Genomic DNA, 19,205 nt, shown 5'->3' on the forward strand with positions numbered 1-19,205 from the left:
CTAACATGTTAAAGATTTTTTTAAATTATGGTGTTGTAATCTGTATAAAACACTACACAGTAAACGATTTAACTATTGTTGTTAAATCGAATTTAACTGGTAAAAAGTATACTTATTTTGCAAAAACTATACAATTGCATGTATTTACAAAAATAACATTTTTGAACGCAGATAACTATTATTATTAACGTTATTTTAAGACCGCAGGCGCGGAAGAAGAGCATCCCCAACCTAGCGTTTGGGGAAACGACATGTGGTGCACTTACGCCTCACTTAAACCTCGAAATGTAACACAGGTAGGTAAGATATTGATGTTGATAATGAACATGTAAGTGTAAGAGAAGAATATAGGTTATTTTGATGTATGATTGATTGCCAATAAACTACATAATGAAGCTATGTTTTTTATTTAATTTTATAACCTATTATTTAATTTTTAACAAAAATAACATAAGTGCATTTTATATATTTTTTCAATAATGGCAGGTTTAAATAGTGAAAAATGTCAAGTTATCAATAATATACATCATAATGAATAAATTATCAATAGTTTTGCACTAAGCAACGAAAAATATGCATTGCAGAGTTTTTTGAAAAAATTGCTGTTTTTGTAAAAAATTAAGGGGTTTTTTAATTATATTTAACTTAACTTGAAATCAGGGATTTTCTTTTTGGTCTCACGTTTGATCGAAAATAAATGATACATTATGAGTATGAGGTCACAAATAATAACTAGAAATCAAAGACGGTAAATTTATTATAAAAAATGTATAGAATTATTAAATAAATTTAATCAAAACCTTCCGACGGTGGTGGTGGTGTTACATCAACATTCCCTTCTGTTTGAGCAAATTGTTGATAATCCCAAGGCATCATATCGGATCCTTCACGCGGTGCTAACATTGAAACAAAACTTAAATTGAAAAAAAAATAAAAATAGATAATTGTAAAGTGTAGCTTCAGTAATCTTAGCATCCATAATGCGTAAAATTTCTATACGGTAACTGTTCTCAGCAATATTCATAATTTGAAACTTAACTTATGCTTGAGTATATAATTAACATTTTTTTTAATGGAACAGGGGGCAAACCGTTAGGAGGCTCACCTGATGGTAAGTGATACCGCCACCCATGGATACACTCAATGCCAGAGGGCTCGCGAGTGCGTTGCCGGCCTTTAAAGAATTAATACGCTCTTTTCTTGAAGGACCCTAAGTCGGTCGGTACTGGTTCGGAAATACTTCAGGGGAAAGCTGGTTCAACAAAGTGGTGGTACGCGGCTTAAAACACGCTCAGTTGTGGAACGACGGACGTCGAGTAGTACGGGTGGAATTTCGTATTCTGCCTCGACGTCCGATGATGAAACTCAGCTGCAGGTATTAATCCAAACAACTCCTCTGAATACCCTCTATGATAAATACGGTAGAAGATGCAGAGTGACCCCACATCTCTACGCAACGCCAAAGGATCAAGCCGAAATAACTTTGAATAATATGCATAGTGCATATTGCGCCTGAGTCAAGAGTATATTGTATTGACTTACCTATACGAATACTTATTACTGATTATGCGAAATCAAACAAAGGGTATCGGCATGGAAGCAGACAATGAGCGAAGAAAATGGGTGCGTAAGAGCTAATTGGTTCCCAAAATTATTCGCTGCCTTCTATAGAATTACCTAACATTTTTAAGATCTCTAAATTGATTAACTTTAACAAAATATTAACGAACATACGCCAGAATTGTATCTGTCCTATGCCTAAATGACGACTTATAGAACTTCACTACAAATTATAAAGTGGACATGAAACCTGTGTCGGCTTCTGATGGTTCAGGCATTTTCATGTAGCTCTTTGATTTATTACAAGGAACGCAAGGTTTCTTCACATTTTCATCAACCTGATAAACCTATAATAAAACCACATTGACTTTATTGCACCAGTTAATATAACAATACTACTATATTATAACAATAAGCTTGGTAACCTTTCCATCAGTTCCCAGAGCTGTAGATGTACTATGGGGCATATTAGTTATTATCATTCCTGTTGGTCCTCTAGTTAAGGTAGAAGCGGGAACCATTGTATGAGATCCTCCACAGTAACGACGGCAGATATGGGCCCTGTAACACAGCACATCTTAGTTTATAAAAATTACGAATAAATTCACGTTTTAACTGTCTTAACCTTTCATCTATCGGGTGGCGTACTGGTTGACCAGGATAACAAATATAGTCTCCGCTTTCCTTTGGTTTTGATTCGTCTTCAGCGCCAATCGTAGGAGGCCGTTTAGATGACTTAAATGCAGGAATTATGGGTATTTTGTTAACTTCCTCAATATTCATATTAGCAGGGGTCGAACAAGATAAACAGTTCGAATCACGAAACAGTTTTCTAGATACAGCAGCTGATCGCGGTTCGCCTACGATGTCCAACATCGAACGAATTCTATTTCCAAGTTTGTCTAAGTTATTCTGTATGTCGTCGCGTAAACTCATTACTTGAACTATGTCAGCTTTTTCGTGAAGCTCACGAAGCAAGTCGTCTATGGCTTTCTGAAAAAAGAAGACGTTCAGAACTTACGTCTTAGTTTAAAAGCATATTACCGACAGATCTTATTCAAGTCTTTCAAGAATTTAGCTAAAACAAGATATTGTATCGTTTCGTCTTTTGTTTTACTTTCTCATCACCCAGGCCTTATCTGTTAACTACTGTTTCATTTCTATTTGTTAAAACAATGACACTAACTTGCCAAATAATCTCTTGATTATTGAATTTATCGTAAGCTGCACCGATTCGTTTTTCAAAGTCTCCACGCACAGCGTTAAATTGTTGTAGAGTAACAAGACCATTCAAAGCCCCGAGGCCAGCCTTATCACGAAGTGCATCAGCAACTTCATCTCGATCCGATTTTGTTTCACGAAGTATCTCTATTTGCTTTAACAATCCCTATAAAAATATTGAGATATTATACTACATACACTTAACATCTCACCGATAAATAAGTAATTCTTATATTTAGTTTTCTTAAACTTGTTTTGTTGTTTTTTCCAAGGCAAGGGGTCGTTAAGATAAGATTAATTGTAGGTGTGTAAAACATAGTAGGGATATTTACTTGTAAATCCAAAGCTATAGAGTCCTGATATTCTTGCAACTCTTTTTGCTTCGTGTGAGTGTTATCGAAGTCAACTTGTAAATCAGTGAAATGGGCATTTAACTCTGCAACGGCTGTTTAGGAAGAAAGTAGTATTTGTTATATCTTGTAAGGAAAATCTCAAATAAATACCATTTTGGATCTATAGTTTCCAACATATGCAAATTCTGTAGACTTAGAAGCGATGGATCAAACTCCTAGTTCAGATCATGCTCATGCTCAGCTGTCTTTATTTAATAAACGAAAATTAAATTTATCTAACCCAGTGTATCGCCACCCGAGTTAGCCATAGATTCGGCCATAGTTTCCAGTCCTGATTCTAGATCATGCTGCATTTGCGTTAATTGCTCTTGGTAGTTCGTCATCTGTATTTTAAAAGGATTATTACACATAAGAAGTTAAGACATTGACTGGGTTATTATTTATATGTAATTACTTGTGATGAGAGGTTAGTATCCATGATGTTGATTTGTTCTACATATTTTGATACAATTGATTCTAATTCATCCATACGATCTCCAAGGTCTAGAGCTTTATTTAATTTTCCTTCTAAAATTGTGATTAAAAAATTAATATAATAATACAAACATTGAATTATTGACTCTAGGTATTTCGTACTTGCCTATTTTGCTCGCAGTTTTATAAGCTTGCTCCGCGTTCGATACAGTTTTCGTTGTAATATTACCCACAGCTTTTAAAATTCCATCAGTCAACTCTTTCAATGCATTTCTACAATATGTAATATTCAGTTTATAAAAGTAGAAAAAGTGAATTAATTAATATTACTTCTACTACTAACTCGAGATCTTCAGACGTTATCAAATTTTGTTTTAACTTGGACTGTTTCAATTCAATTTCTATTGCTTCTTCTGCAGATATTGGAGGTAATGTTTCTTGCTCATCTACTGTAGATTCTGGTAAAGGCATCGTTGTAGTTGATATCATAACCATCGATGGCCGCGTCGATGGTTCTCGAGATTTTCCAGATTTTCCAGATTTAGAAGATTTAGAAGATTTTGTTGTTGTATATGATGGTTTTTCAGACACTTGCTCAGTTTGTGTTTCTAGCATCTTAAAAAAGGAAATTAAAAACGCTTCTAAGGTGAGATGTTTCAAATAATTAACTAAAAGTTTATAAATATTTGTTGAATTGATTCTTTATGGTTCCTTGTTTTGCGTACAAAAAACACAAGTAGTGTCCAATATTTGCAAACCTGGTCATCGGTAAAATCTAAGTTGACTCCTTTTCTTGCCGCCAAATCAGTTACTAGTGAAATCATGTGCTGTAGAGTTTTCTCTGCAGCTTCTAAACGCGCTGATAGTTGGAGAGCAGCCATTGCATCAGTTAAAGAAGCCCCACGTCTTAGTTCTTGCATGAGTTCGGCATTTTCAAGAAAATCTGCTTTTCCCGTAGCACCGAATTTCTGTTGGATCTCACGTACAGCTGTAGCTAATTCTTCGAACTGCCCTTGTGTTACTACAGAAATTTCAGACGATTTTCTTTGCCTTCCTATATAATTACAATCTTAATTAATTTCTCCACTGTATTTTTTATAAATGGTTGAAAACAATATTACCTCTTCCTCTAGCTTTGGCTTCATCCGAAGGAACACGTTCAACTGCAAATTTTAACGATAGAGTCTGGCTAACGAAAGTAGATACTGGAGTTTTTTGCAAACTTTTTATATGACAACACTAAAGTTAGTACGGTCAAAATGTCTTGATATTTTTTTATTTTAAATAAGTATATATTAGTTTTAGTTACTTTAGATAATGTTATTGTTCTTTTACAGATAGTCTTGAGATTATTAGCCAAGGTTATGAATTTAAGAAAAACAAAAATGAACGTTCATTATTAATTTAACGATATTATATAGCTGCATGGAGACATCGCTTTTTGCGTACCGTTGCATCGAAACGTGCAGAAGGCAAGCCAATAATCTACTTAGATGAAACTTATGTCCACAAAACCTATAAGCCTAAAAATTGCAAGCATCCACTAGTAAAATAAAAATGAATGTGAAAGTATCAAAGTGAGTTGTTCCAAATTTCCTTTTTACTTTAGGGCTGCCATGGTGATATTTTTTAAATTTGCCGCGCTTTTTCAGTATCAACTTTCATTAGCCAGACTCTAGTCAATTATAACGTTTAGACTATTAAAATTACTTTAATTTACTCCACTTACCAACTAATAGTTTTTCATATTGAACTTCTGAAAAATATGTAAACTCTTAATAAGAACAGATATATAAACAACATCAATTATATTTTTATAATTTTATTTTGTTTACCCATTGCATCTATGGAAGCCATTGGGGCAGGGGTTTCGATGCCTTCTTCGTGTGAATCAGCTCTCTGCAAGTTACACACATAATGTTATAACTACTTTTATCAAACTAGAAGTTGTATTTACTGGTATTTAAAATAAAAAATCATCCGAATTTCCTTTGCGGTCTGCAAGACAAACATACTATAAAATAACTTACCAATGAAGTCGATGTAAATAAGTGAAGTATATGTCACCTATATAAAAACAATGAAAATAAATTTTTTCAATGGGACTTGAGCTGAAACGAAAGCAAAAAAAATGAAAAATTCCTCAAGTTGCACCTGGTGTATAATTCTAATCTCTCGTTCTCTTTGTTCTTCAATGGTTTGCAGCATGTTGAATAAATCCTGTTATAAATTTTATTTCAATCACAGATTTATTTATAATTAAATTTAATATCCTAGGTCAGGCTAGACATTAAAAATGTAAATAATACCTTCTTTCTTTTATCTTCACTCGAGGTAGACTTTGAAGTTGATTTGGTTCTAGAGGAAGATGATTTTTCCGTGGACGTCTTTAAAGAAGAAGATGGATCTGTACTACTTTTAGTAGAAGTGGTGGTTTTAGTTGGATCGGAAGTAGTTTTGCTTGATGAGGACTGAGTCGGATCAGAAGTAGTTTTGCTTGATGAGGACTGAGTTGGATCAGAAGTAGTTTTGCTTGATGAGGACTGAGTTGGATCTGAAGTAGTTTTGTCAGATGAACTTTTAGTGGGATCAGAAGTAGTTTTGCTTGATGAGGACTGAGTTGGATCAGAAGTAGTTTTGCTTGATGAACTTTTAGTGGGATCAGAAGTAGTTTTGCTTGATGATGACTGCGTCGGATCCGAAGTTGTCTTGCTAGATGAAGACTTCGTAGGGTCAGAGGTAGATTTACTTGACGATGACTGCGTGGGATCAGACGTGGTTTTGCTTGAAGAAGTCTTCGTAGGATCTGAAGTCGTTTTACTGGATGACGACTGTGTGGGATCAGACGTGGTTTTGCTTGAAGAAGTTTTCGTGGGGTCTGAAGTCGTTTTACTGGACGATGACTCTGTGGGTTCAGAAGTAGTTTTGCTTGTAGAAGTTTTCGTGGGATCTGAAGTTGTTTTACTGGAAGAAGTCTTAGTGGGATCCGAAGACGTTTTAGTAGACGATGTAGTAGTCTGTTCTGGGGATAGTTTAGATTTCAAAGTCGTTGATTGGCCACTAATGCTTTTTACTGCAGAAGGCTGAGTTTTGGTAGAAGATGATTTCAATAAAACTTTTTTAACGAATCCTTTACTAGATGGTGATTGGATTCTCTTCTTCTTTTTAACGTGGGCTTTTATTTTTACTTCTCTTATAGATAAGCTAGATTCCGATGGAACTAGCATCGGTGCAACCAAGCTCACGCGTCTCTCGAGCAATCTTAGTTGTCTTGCAAGAATAAATAAAATCGTTTGAATAAGTTTGAAGTGGATGGTATTAGCCTAAAAGAAAAGTAATTTGTAGTTATAATTATTGTAATACTGTTATTTGAAAATAATCTATAATGGATATTATGTTTGTAATAATTTCTCACCTCGCGTTCGCCAAACGCAGAGTCGATCATTTCTCTAACACTCATTATACTGCTGTTCGACATGTTTTTTTAATTAAAGTTACGATAATACTTGTATACAACTTAATACGTTTACAACCCTCTTGAATTTATAAAATTGTTTCTATGAAAGACAAAGTCAAAATGTTTTTTTTTAATATGTAAATGAAGGATTTGTATATGAAATTGCTCAAAGAAATTACATAAATTTTTGTATTTAAAATAAAACTAAAAAAATAATATGAAACTTAGCATTTATTTTATTTATAGTGTTGGTAATATTTACAATTTTTAATAAAATAAAGTATACAAAATAAACTTGGTCAAAAACAGGACAAAACATCATAATAATTTTGACATGAATCAATCGAATTATTGTCTATATACACGTTGTATGGAACATATGTGCATTCCAGTCAAATTTACTACTTATATAAGAAAGCAGATTTTACACAAGAAAAGTTTAAAACTGAAATTAAATTCACTAGCTATATAAATATGAAACTACTTATCTATTTCAAAGTGAGCTAATCCTTAAAATAATTAGGCACGATTCCGACAGTCATTTGAGCGCGATTTTTCACAAGCGGGCGCTTCAAGGGGTGAAGGCGAGGCATTTGTGGGCACAACCTCAGAACCCGCATTTTGACTAGAGATTGTCTGCATAGCAGATTGTGTCGGTTTGGATAGTTCAATGCGTATCACTTTCAAACTTTGTGGGGCCCGATCCCCGATCACTTCTTTAACTGAGTGTTTATCTTTGTTTCTTACTTTATTATCTTGACTTAGCAGAACTGCTAATGGTGGTATATAGGCATGTGGTTCATAGTTGTCGTCGACATAGTCTTCAGGGTTCCACGTAATTGTTGTCGTCGGTTTGGGTGTTTCAGTTGAATGTTTTGAGGTAGTCGCTCGGTGAGTGACGGGTGACAATGTTGCTTTTGGTTTCTTATTTGATCCTTCAATAGAAGAAATGGTAGCAGTTTCCGAAACGGTAAAAATTTGTCTATTTTTATTAGATCGAGTTTTGCGTCGTGCTTGGAGTTTCGGTACATCCAAAAAGAATGGATCAAAAATGGAATCCGTCTCCTTATAGTCGTCATAATTAATCGCTACTATTGGCTTAACAGCACTAACCACATTTCCGACGGTATAATTTAATCGTTTTCCATTGCTATCGCTCACAGATGCACTAGCAGTGACTATAACTCGTGGTGGGCTTTTTGGCTTCAGCGGAGGTCGTTTCGTTTCTGTGATTGGTGCTACAGACCGAGCTGATAAAGAAGATTGTTCCTCTGGACTAGAATCTTCACTTCGTTTTCGGTCATAATAGAAAGGGTTAAATGGCAATGGGTGTTGTGATGGTAATGGTGATGGATATGGTTTAGGTTGCTGTTTTATAGAGATATCATGGCGCTCAGGCACTTGCGGCGATGGCCCGGGTCTTAATAATTGATTTCGTGGATCCACAGTTGTTGCTCGAAATGGGGCCGGTTGGGGCCGCTGCACAAAAGGAACTGGGCGTGATGCTGTAGGTCGAGGAACCGTCCTTGATGACTCATATTGAAAGTGATCGAATTGTTGCGAGGGAGCGTGTGTTATGTAAACACCATCTGCTGGACGAAAACTTTGTCTTTGGAAAGATATAGCTTCGGAACCAGGGCCCCGATGTCGATAGATAAATTCCTGAGGCGAGAGTAATGAGGGATCTAAAGTAGATGAGGGGTTAAAAGTTGGTGCCACCGTTGAATATGAAGGAGGCGATATTGACGATAGTTTGGGAGAAGATGAAATAACGTGTGGTATCGGCGAATGGCTAGTTGATGCCAAAGTTGTACTAAATGGTGGACGTTTTGTAGTCGTAGATGTAGTCGTAATTGGTTCTCGAGTTGTTGTTGAAAGCAGGTGAGAATAATCATCTTCGTATTCATCATCTATTCCTTCTTCGTATTCTGAAAAAAAAAACAACTTTAATGAAATAAGTTATGATATATCATTTCTAACTGATGCAGTCATGAAATATTATGTTCAGTGTACAAGTTTGAACTAGAGCACTGGAAAACTAATTTAGTTTGTCATGTGAGATTCCCTAGGAAATATAATAAAAGTCTTTGTATGTTATATATATGTCTATCATTAAGCCCTAATTGTTCATAGTTAGGGATTTCCATTTCCCTATACACAATTTGGGTTGGGTTACAGAAGTAAAATAAACTAAAAAAAATTTATAAGTACCTTCTTCTTCCTTTACTGTAGTCGTTTGTGAAGGTCTATGTTTAATATGTTGTGCATGTTCATCTTTGTTCACATCCTGTAGTGGATCTTCGGTTGAGTCTATTGTTTCTGTCGTTTGATTTTGCATTTTATCTGAGTAAGTCGATGAATCCTTTGAATACGGATCTGTCTCCGTACTCGTTTTGGATTGTTTATTCGATTCGGTCACATCGGGTTTCGATTCTGGTGGTATAATAGGTGGTACTGTACTTCCATATAATTCTAAATTTAAACTGTAAAATTTTTCAGACTTAGTGCAGTCAACTTCATCGACTCTTTCGCATACGCGTGTTTCCTGTAATCATAATTTATAAAGATGAGATAAAAATATTTCATGTAGAAATTTGGTAAGAGCATCTAAAGCACAGTTTTACTTCAGACTTTTGAGACAGAAGAGCTTCTGATGGCATCTTTCTAAAAAAAAATTGTTTTATGTGGTAAGCCCGTATGATTTAAGAAACCGGGCTTTGTACAAAATATAAATGACACTACTAAATAAAAAAAACTAAATATGTTATGTTGTTGTTAATTGTTGTAATAAGTTTATTTAAAAAACTACACCCATCCTGCTAAACTTAAACCACTGCACTGTCCCGATTTTAAAACTGATTATCTACAAGATCATTGATAAGATTAATAGACTACAAGCCCATGGAAAAAAATACCTGTGAAATGAACCAACGTGAATAACGCTTAGAAAGCTGTTACTATATCAGAAAATTTTAAACTTCTAATAAATAAATAAATTTTAAAAAAAATTTCCATGGGCTTGTAGTCTATAAGAGACAATTTGGTTCTACATAGGTTTTGAAACTAAAAAATAATTATTACCTGATCAAAAACGGTACCATTTAGGCAAAGGAACTTGATATCCATAGGTTCATCTTGTTGTCCCACCGTACACACGTGGAACATTTGACAAGATGTTTCTAAGTCTGCGTAATATCCACCAATTACTTTGCCAGTACATGTGAAATTCGTTTCAGGGAGATTATCGAAGTCCAAATACTGAAACAGAATACCAATTTACAATACATAAGTTACTTAAATACCTCTGACGAAAATATAGTCGGGGAAATAGCCAAAAAAATATATAAATAAAAATATTATAAGAAGATAGCATGAATAATCTAGAAAATAATTTTAACTTCCGTGCACGCACGCAGTACGTGATCATTATTTTTTTAGATTTTACATGGAATACCTCTTCTTAAAAAATTGCGTCATGGCAAATACATACCCCAGGTTGTATGGATCTCGATATCCGGAATTCGTTTTGGAATACAAAAAGCAGCAACCACAGCCAAACTGAAATTATAAACATTATCTATAAGTAAACATTAAAATAAATAAATCAGTGGCGGTACAAACTTTTTAGATCTGGGCCTCAGATTTATGTATCTGTTTCATGTTCATTTGTGAATCTAATAGCCAAGTAGGTGATCGGCCTCCTGTGCCTGACACGCTGTCGACTTTTTGGGTCTAAGGCCGGTACCTTCAAGATGTTTTCTTTAACCGTTCGAGCGAATGTTAAATGCGCACAAAGAAAGAATGCAGAGTCTCCTCAAAGAGGAGAGTCGCATGCCAACACTGCTTGTGTAAAAGTGTTTGTAAAAACCTACTTACAGAAATAAATCATTTATCATTTAAATACCCCGCAATTCAGAAAGATATATAAATGTGAGGTCAAATAACAATATTACCTGTACAAGTAAGCTTCCAAAATAGCATAATTTAATTTAATATAATGTTATTTTTAATATTATATTATAGGGAATGTTACTCTTTATTAGCTTATTATTTGTAAAACGTACCTTGTAGGGCAGAGGCGGAACGCACCATAAGCGCGCCGCCAGCCGATAGCCGACCCTGCCGCCGCATCTGTAATTCCAATAATAACAATTAATATAAACACAAAAACAAACTTATAACTAATCAAATCGAAACATAATTATGTTCCTTTATCCTAAACAAACACTCGGAAAAGAGTGGGGCTGGCCAAAAAGAAGCCAGAAAAGACTGGCATATGCACAGGCGTAATAAATACTAAGACATTTGAAATGGAACTTAAGGATATGGTAATAAAAAAGGCTTTATTATTATTCTACAAAGGTCGTCTTCCACTTTGCCAGTCCGACTCAGAGTCTCGGGGTGAAATAAGCCTAAAATTACTAAAAATCAATTGAGTCGTAGATTTGAAACGCCTGTTAAAATATAAGCAGCAATTATCGGTATTACCATAAACGATGTAAAAAACGCAATACATATTATACTTTAGTTATAAATTGTAAACTAAATTTTGTCTCATAAAATATTTCTAGTAACGTTATTCCCAGAAGAATTCGTTACATTAAAATGATGATTTCAATGTTGCAGAATGATAACTTAATTCTGCAAATTCAAATTTAAAATCTATTTAGGAAACACATGTACAATTATGAACGGCAATAAAGAAATACAAAATAGCTTCTAATTTTACATTTACTCAATTTTACAGATATCAAGGGCATAGAGCGGATGGTAAAAACTGGCAATAAACTCTCCTCTCCGCCACTCTTTTGAATCGCCAAGTTTTTTGTTTTATAAAATGTTTGTAAGTAGCTACTACTATAACACTATGTTGTGCACATCAGGAAAACATTTTTAGGATATTTGCTAATAAATATGACATAACCCAACCACGGAAAACGTTACTAAGTTTATATTAGTGTTTTCATTCGTATACATCGATACATTACAACTTTGTACATTGTTTAACATAAGAGAACAATAGTTTGAAATATTCTCAGGCGCATCATCAATTCAACAATAGTATTTCGACATTTATCTACACAAATAATTATATTCGAGGGTACACCACATTTCGCAAGAGCGATTAAATATTACAATGAAAAATGATCCACTTTTTACGAAGTTAATAGCTTAGGAAGTGGGTTGTAATTGCCTCAAGATATTTTATACATGAACTAATAAATCAGCTATTATGTATTTTGAAATATATTGATCTGTATTAGCAATGAAGAGAAAGATGTAAAGATATATTGATTTTTGAGTGAAATTCATACCTCATCATTCATTACCTACATATTTCTGAGAAGTTTGGTCAAAAGTTAGTTGTTTACCCACATTATTAAACGCTTGACAACCATATAGATATTGTTCTCACCTTCAGGCAGTGTATAAAAATATGATGGGGAATTTTTTGCTTTAATTGAATTAAATATAGTAAAACTGTTATCCCTACACCGTTACAGTATTTTTTAAACGTTTATAATATTATTTAATTTTTATATCGATCATATTGGGGATAAAAATAGGTGTGTACTTTTTTTTAATGTTCATTATGAGGAAATAAGATAAGTATAAAAAACTGTTAAAAACCATATTCTCTTAGATTTACGTGACTACGACACATTCAAATCAAATTGTTTACCAGATAAAAACGAATTTTTACGTTGTTTTCCTAATTTTATCGAGTGCTTTACAAAAATCGTCGTTAAAAAATAGAAAAAAAAATCGATAGCAAAAACCATGCTATTAAGAACATCCGATATGCCTCATTATGAAATCATTAAAATCCTGAGGCCAAAAAGGGAGGGAAGACATTTCATGGAGAGTCGAAAAAATACCGAAATAAAGCGTTGGTAGCCCAGCTCAACATTATAGGCATACAAGGTCTATCGATTACGCTGGCACCATGAATGCGTCTTGTGGTCGGAGACCAGTAGGTTAGCCAAGGTACCGCCGGATCGACAGAGTGGAGAGGCCTTGCTGCAGCTGAAAGCCAGCAATTGGGGTGAGGTGAAACAATACAATACAACTCCCGTTCTTGAATTTTCTAGTTTCGAAGGCTAATTCACTTTTTGGGTCGCTGAGCCAGCCTCACTCTGATTGTAAGAAAATTAAAGTTAGAAAAAAAATTGTTTTGTAAATTGTAATAATAAAGAATAAAAAGCTCTTCATTCATGATTATGCTTTCAATGTACTAACAATTTTAACTCGAAATATTTGTGGTTAAACGCAATGAAAAATCTGTTACGATATTAAAGTTTATAATAAACTGCGAGGCGTGGTCGGACTGGTACCGGCAAGAAACTGGAGCACTTTGACAATCGCTTATTAGGGTAAGAGTAAACCGTTACGCTACACTTGTTTCCTAATAATATTGAACACTATATTTATTGGGTTACGAAATACAAGTTAATAAATTCAGTACACTAACAACTTGTATAGGCGCTGTGCTGTGTACTGTCTTAGGGTGAGATATACAATACTAAAGGCGAACTATGAGTATGTCAAAATCCAATAAATTTTTGGCTACTGGAATCAGACTAAAGTCTAAGGCTTGTTACTGAATTTTGAGATGGCTAGTCTAATCGTGCCAGTGGCTGTATGACGGAAGGTTCATAATTCTCAAGTTCGATGACGAGGTTGAGAAAATCTATGAGATTTATGGAATAGCAAGGGTATTTGTGTCTCTATTCAAATTAAGGTGGACTAAAAACTTGAATCAAATGCTCTATATATTTTTACTGAAACTTACAAAAAGTTAGTATTCAAAGTTTACACTTTTAAACTCTTGAACTCATATTTCTCTATATTTTTTTTCCTAATAGGCAATCACCAGTCTGTGCCTGACACACGCCGTCAACTTTACGCACCTTACAAACGAGTGTTAATTTTTGCGTGAGAAAGCAAAGTCCATCGGCCGTCAAATGCACGCTCAAAATATTAGGTCAACACTGCTCATGTGCCCTTAATATTGTATTTACTAATTAAAACTACTTAAATTATTAAGGTATCAAGTTTTTGGACACCCTTAACATATGTATATTATATGAGAACTTAGATATATAGACAATATTTCAATGTAAAAGCACGAAAATACGTTGTGAGACATTTCCAATAGTTATGACAAGCCTTTAAGCAAATCAGAAGCTACAGTACAATTGTATTGAAGAGCCGACCGATGCCTTGTAACGGAACGTCCGTTATGTCAGCAGACGAATAGCGGTCAGTGTGTTACAGCGTTTAAGTCACAGAGTAAAAAGTATTGAGGTCGCGTGTAACCGAAATGCCATGCAAAAATAGCTGTTATGGTATATTAGGGCTATTGTTATATTGATAAAAGTTCTATACATAATTTATTCATATTTTTTTTTATTTTATTATAGAATTAACTAGTTTCGCACCCCTAACACTAACCTAACCTTAAAGTTCCTTACATATCCTTAATTTCAGTACTAAATAATAACGAAAATACTTCGCTTTTAAATTAAATTTTACTCCAGTATTTGCTTATATATCTAGTTTCCGAATTTTTAGTTTCACCTCTACAATAATGTTATTGTAAAATATCTATAATAATCTATTATACCAATTGAAATATTTAAAAACGATTAAACGACTATAATCTACAACATCAAATTAATACCGATTAAAAATCGATCGTTACTTCCGTTTCCAAATAAGTCCAACAAAGCCTTAACAGATGTTATGATATGAGACCAACGATCACATAACATCTTAAGTTTAGATTACATAACACGGACCAAAAAAATCGTTCACCTAGATTTTATTATTATGGAGCTTTTTATAGACTTATCAAATATTTATATGTATTAATTCTAACAATAAAACCAATTAAATTGTTTTTAATTCGATTCTGATTACGTTTGTTTAATGTTAAATTTCATTTTTTTTCCTTTTTGTCTATTAATGTACTTACTTACTTATGTTATCTGTTTCATATATATTGTTTATCTATGTAATCTGTTTTGGCTTTGTATGTTGTCTAAGCGCTTTGTTTTATATTATATGTATGTTAGGTGTAAGATTACTAATAAATCTATATATATATAAAAATGAAACCGGTTTTCCGTTGTCACGACATAACATGAAAACGGCTTGACCGATTTGTCTGATTCTTTTTTTATAATATTCCTTGAAGTACGAGGATGGTTCTTACGGAGAGAAAAATTAAAAAAAATTGAGTGAAAAAGTCTAAAAACAACACTTTTCTATATTCCCATACAAAATATTCGTAATAATATTCAAAGGCAATTTGAACTTTAATACCATATCATAAAGTTTAAGTGTTAGTGGAGGGGTTCCGGGAAGGTAAATTTTAATTTTTTGACATAATGTATTTATTGTATTATCAACTTTCTTTTTTTTGCTAGACCGGTGTCCCGAATAGCAGAATAAGTATTAAAAAAAATAAAGAATCGACTGTTAGGCGGTACGATGTTCGCCAGGCCAGCTAGTAAATAAATAAAAAGGATTCTGAAAACTGTTTAATCCTGATTTCAATTTCCGGAAAAACATTGACACAGTGCAAACATTTTTTAAAGATATAATGAAAATCATTTTTATAGACTTATTTTATTCTTTTCTATTTGAAATACTTATTAGAAATATGTATAAATAATTTAAGATCGTAATGATAAGAACAACATTAACCTTGCCTTTTAAAATATTTCGTAAGCGAATTCGTAACAAATTCTGAAGTATCACGTAACATGAAAAACAATGGGTCGCCCACGTTTAGGACAATTACGCTTATTGTGACCTATGGAGGTAAGATATCAGTGCTTTATTAGGTTAAGGGCGATGTTCATATACAATTTAACTACTGGTTATAGCGTATATAAACGTAGCGTGTAAAATCGTATTTAGAATAGGGTTTTTTGTTTGAATTCAGAATACATATACTGAAAGATTAAAAAATATTTTGTTTTATTTTAGAAAAGTTTTCTTGGATTAATAATAAAAATGCATTAATTGAATGTCCGTTATTATGATATTTTCTCCTAATTCGTAAAATCTATATAAAATTTAGGCATATTGTATTAAAATAATAAAAATACATTTCTATTTATGTCGTGAATCAAATCAAATTATTAAGATTAATTTAATATCATAGTTTAAAAAAAAATAAAATGTTTCTAAAATACATTTTTATTGCAATCCAAAAACATTAAAACAAAAAAATATTTTCATATGCATTTGTCGCGCTTCTAACAGCGCCTTGTGGTTGTGTGGTTTTTGTATTTTTTGTATATTCTGAGAAATAAATAAATGATAAGAAAAGTGGCAGCTTTCTTTGTGTTCTAAAATCAAGGATATAACGAGCAGAGTAGGTATAGTTATTTTGTATTTAATTCACACTTAGTTCTACAAAAGTAATTTAATTTTTTTAACAGACCGTTTAAATTTAATGTCTGTGAACTTGGGTTTAAATGTTCTCAAATACTGATTCACGTTCCGATTGTGCTTATCACTTGTCGCAGTCGCCTACGCCCGAGCATTGTTAGTTCTTATGGCCGCAGGAATTTTAGTAAATCATCTTGTTACGACATAAACTTTATAAGGAAAACGGAAAGTTGGGCGAGTCTATTTTTAATATTACTTAATTATAATATGACTTAAGGCTTTCTTGGTCAACCTTAATATATTTAACGATCTTTCAACAAGAAAAATCATTCTATATAATTTATAAAACAATAAAAATAAATAAATCAGTCGCGCTACAACCTTTTTAAAGTTTGGGCCTCAGATCTTGTGCCTGACACACGCCGTCGACTTTTTGGGTTTAAGGCAAGCCGGTTTTCTCACGATTTTTCTTCACCGTTCGAGCAAATGTTAAATGCACTGGTGCACAGCCGGGGATCGAACCTACGACCTAAGGGATGAGAGTCGCACGCTGAAACCACTAGGCCAACACTGCTTTATTATGTATTAATACTAATAAAATATAATCGAACTAGTGACTATATAGAAAGCCTTCTATGAGATTAAGAAAACAACACCACGCTTTTTTCCCATTACATTTATTGCGAACCAATTCACATACAAACGCTAATAAATTAGAAATTCTATATGAAAGTATTGTTAATGTTAGTGTCAATACTTGCGTATGATTCGAAGGAACGAGAACATTGCGTAGAATTGCGAATGCATACAATACGTATTATTGCATTGGGATGAATGTTATTCACAAGTCACATGTTTACATCGTGACACCTGCAACAGGATCTAGCGCATTTAGTTCTAAATACATGACAAAGGTGAAAGTGTTTTTCATTTCTCATGCAAGATTTGTGTTTATTTATTATAATACTTGAATAATTGAAGGAATAAGTTAAAGTAGGTGAAGGAAGGAAAATAATTAAGTAGTCCTAGTTACCAACGCTATTTATTTAAGTTATACATAATTTATTTAGTACCTCCGACGACATTATAGTTGGGGAATTTGCTAGAAAATATATTTAAAAAATAAATCCTTGAAGGCCAACTCGCTTGTACATAGACCCTAGCGCTACTGAAATGGAAACCTAGATAGAGAAAAAGACCGTGTCTTCGTGTGTGCTTTCGTTGGGCCTAAGGGTCAAGAGTTAGCGCGAAGTATAAATCCTATCAAAATCCTATACCTACGTTTCAGTTGATTATGGTTCAACCCATATAAAGTTAGTATTAGCTGATAAATAAAATAATAATAATAAACAATCACCATGGAAACCTTAGCTTTGTTCGACTCGCACAGTCCAGAGTCAACAAGCTCCAATCTCCGCTTACTCTAGCAGATTATTAGTTTTCTCGAGTCCTCACCGTGAGAAGGTATGAGGGTATAGTGTCATTTAAAGTGTACTTAGGAAAAAATATGATTATTAGTTAATATTGAATTATTAGAAAATTTTAAATATATTATGATAATTTTATAAAAATCACTGAAATGTATAAGTTTTATAATACATATTATTAGTTAATTTTGGCCATCTCTCTCTTTAATCGGCAGCTTATGTCTGAGCGCCGTAGTCAGCAAGGAAGCATCTAGAGTGGACTATCTGTTTCCACCGGTTTCTGTCCAGCGACTCTCTTATGACAATAAACAGTTTTTACGATCAGTTTCTCCAAGTTCTCATCGCCTGTGCGCATTGTATGGCCATAATAAGATTCAATTCGCTGTAGGAATTTTGGCCATACCTAAGCTGTAAATATATAAATAAATGACTAGGACTCAACTTTTCTAGGTTAAAGTTGAACAAGTGGGTAGACGCAACGTTAAGCTATGATTTAAGCAGGAAGTTAATTGTTAGCAACGTGGGCGAGGAGTGCGTAATATTAATTGTTAAGTACTGTCCTGTCTCCGCCTCCAAGAATTCCTTATTTCCTTTCATTGGCGTTCATTGAATTTTTTTGTCGTCTACTACGGATGTCGCATCCTTGAAATATAATCGAGAAATGGTATTTGGTTGTCAGAAAATATGTTTATCAGTGAAGTTCTGCTCTTTTTATATAGCGCGGATTATGTACGTCGTCTAAAGCAAGTAGGTTAACCTTCTGAACTTGGAAAACGTTAGTAGTCAAACCAAAAATGCCAGGTTAACTAAGGTACTTGACAAAATCAATTTACTCTTTATTTTGTAAAATAGAGATCTCGCTATAATAGATACTATAATTATTATAAGTGTTATAGACGTTTATATATTAAAACTTCTTATCTACGCAAGCAAAAACACTTGGTGAAATTGAAGTTTTAAATTTATCGTATAGTTGTATACGGTCTATGTCATTGTCGAATTGCGATAATTACGTATTTTAACTCAGTAAGCGTAAATTAATTACAAAATTATTTAATTATGCACATTTTTATATCAAAGATATTTTATGTTATTTATTGTTTTATATACTCTTACGACTTACGATGACACGACACGATATCATTTTTGACAGTTGACACTTGATTCATGTTTGTACTTCTACAGCTAACTTAAATTTTGGGGGCCTCATAGCCTAGCGGTCTTATTAAGTGGCAGCTAGGTGAGGGGTACCGGGTTCGATTACCGGTTCGAGGGCAAGTTTTAATTTAAATTAAATTTGTTCTCGGC

The 19,205-nt window shown here is 33.5% G+C and overlaps 2 protein-coding genes across 3 annotated transcripts in view; both read right to left on the reverse strand.

Moving 5' to 3' along the window:
- Positions 1 to 753: 753 nt before the first annotated feature.
- Positions 754 to 7,153, reverse strand: LOC125050799 (serine-rich adhesin for platelets-like). 2 transcript variants are annotated; one of them, XM_047650815.1, is made up of 17 exons: positions 7,024 to 7,153; positions 5,918 to 6,931; positions 5,763 to 5,828; positions 5,444 to 5,507; positions 5,338 to 5,364; positions 4,730 to 4,771; positions 4,367 to 4,662; positions 3,952 to 4,223; positions 3,775 to 3,881; positions 3,589 to 3,701; positions 3,415 to 3,517; positions 3,114 to 3,226; positions 2,747 to 2,947; positions 2,186 to 2,553; positions 1,986 to 2,121; positions 1,811 to 1,907; positions 754 to 896 (listed from the first exon to the last, which is right to left on the reverse strand). In XM_047650815.1, exons 1-17 carry the CDS (start codon positions 7,084 to 7,086, stop codon positions 790 to 792), a joined length of 3,189 nt encoding a protein of 1,062 aa, XP_047506771.1. In that variant the 5' UTR covers positions 7,087 to 7,153; the 3' UTR covers positions 754 to 789. The 2 variants fall into 2 exon arrangements, with proteins under 2 accessions (XP_047506771.1, XP_047506772.1); XM_047650816.1 differs by lacking the exon at positions 5,763 to 5,828.
- Positions 7,154 to 7,278: 125 nt separating this feature from the next.
- Positions 7,279 to 19,205, reverse strand: part of LOC125050960 (mucin-5AC-like) — a 49,055-nt gene continuing 37,128 nt past the window's right edge. Inside the window, exons 3-7 of the mRNA XM_047651058.1 lie at positions 11,130 to 11,196; positions 10,556 to 10,623; positions 10,147 to 10,323; positions 9,277 to 9,610; positions 7,279 to 8,993 (exon numbers count right to left, since the gene is read on the reverse strand). Of these exons, the coding sequence (XP_047507014.1) occupies positions 7,585 to 8,993; positions 9,277 to 9,610; positions 10,147 to 10,323; positions 10,556 to 10,623; positions 11,130 to 11,196 (2,055 nt within the window). The 3' untranslated portion in view covers positions 7,279 to 7,584. The remainder of the gene's footprint in view (positions 8,994 to 9,276; positions 9,611 to 10,146; positions 10,324 to 10,555; positions 10,624 to 11,129; positions 11,197 to 19,205) is intronic.

The sequence above is a fragment of the Pieris napi genome, chromosome 7, assembly GCF_905475465.1.
Source record: "Pieris napi chromosome 7, ilPieNapi1.2, whole genome shotgun sequence".
Taxonomy (NCBI): domain Eukaryota; kingdom Metazoa; phylum Arthropoda; class Insecta; order Lepidoptera; family Pieridae; genus Pieris; species Pieris napi.

What these genes read in the sequence shown, in the direction of transcription:
- LOC125050799 (XM_047650815.1), bottom strand. Translation starts at nt 7,086, where the DNA reads ATGTCGAACAGCAGTATAATGAGTGTTAGAGAAATGATCGACTCTGCG. An exon ending in ATACTAACCTCTCATCACAA is followed by an intron (nt 3,518 to 3,588) that starts GTAATTACATAT and finishes TTTAAAATACAG; the next exon opens with ATGACGAACTACCAAGAGCA. An exon ending in ACCATCAGAAGCCGACACAG is followed by an intron (nt 897 to 1,810) that starts GTTTCATGTCCA and finishes TTTCAATGTTAG; the next exon opens with CACCGCGTGAAGGATCCGAT.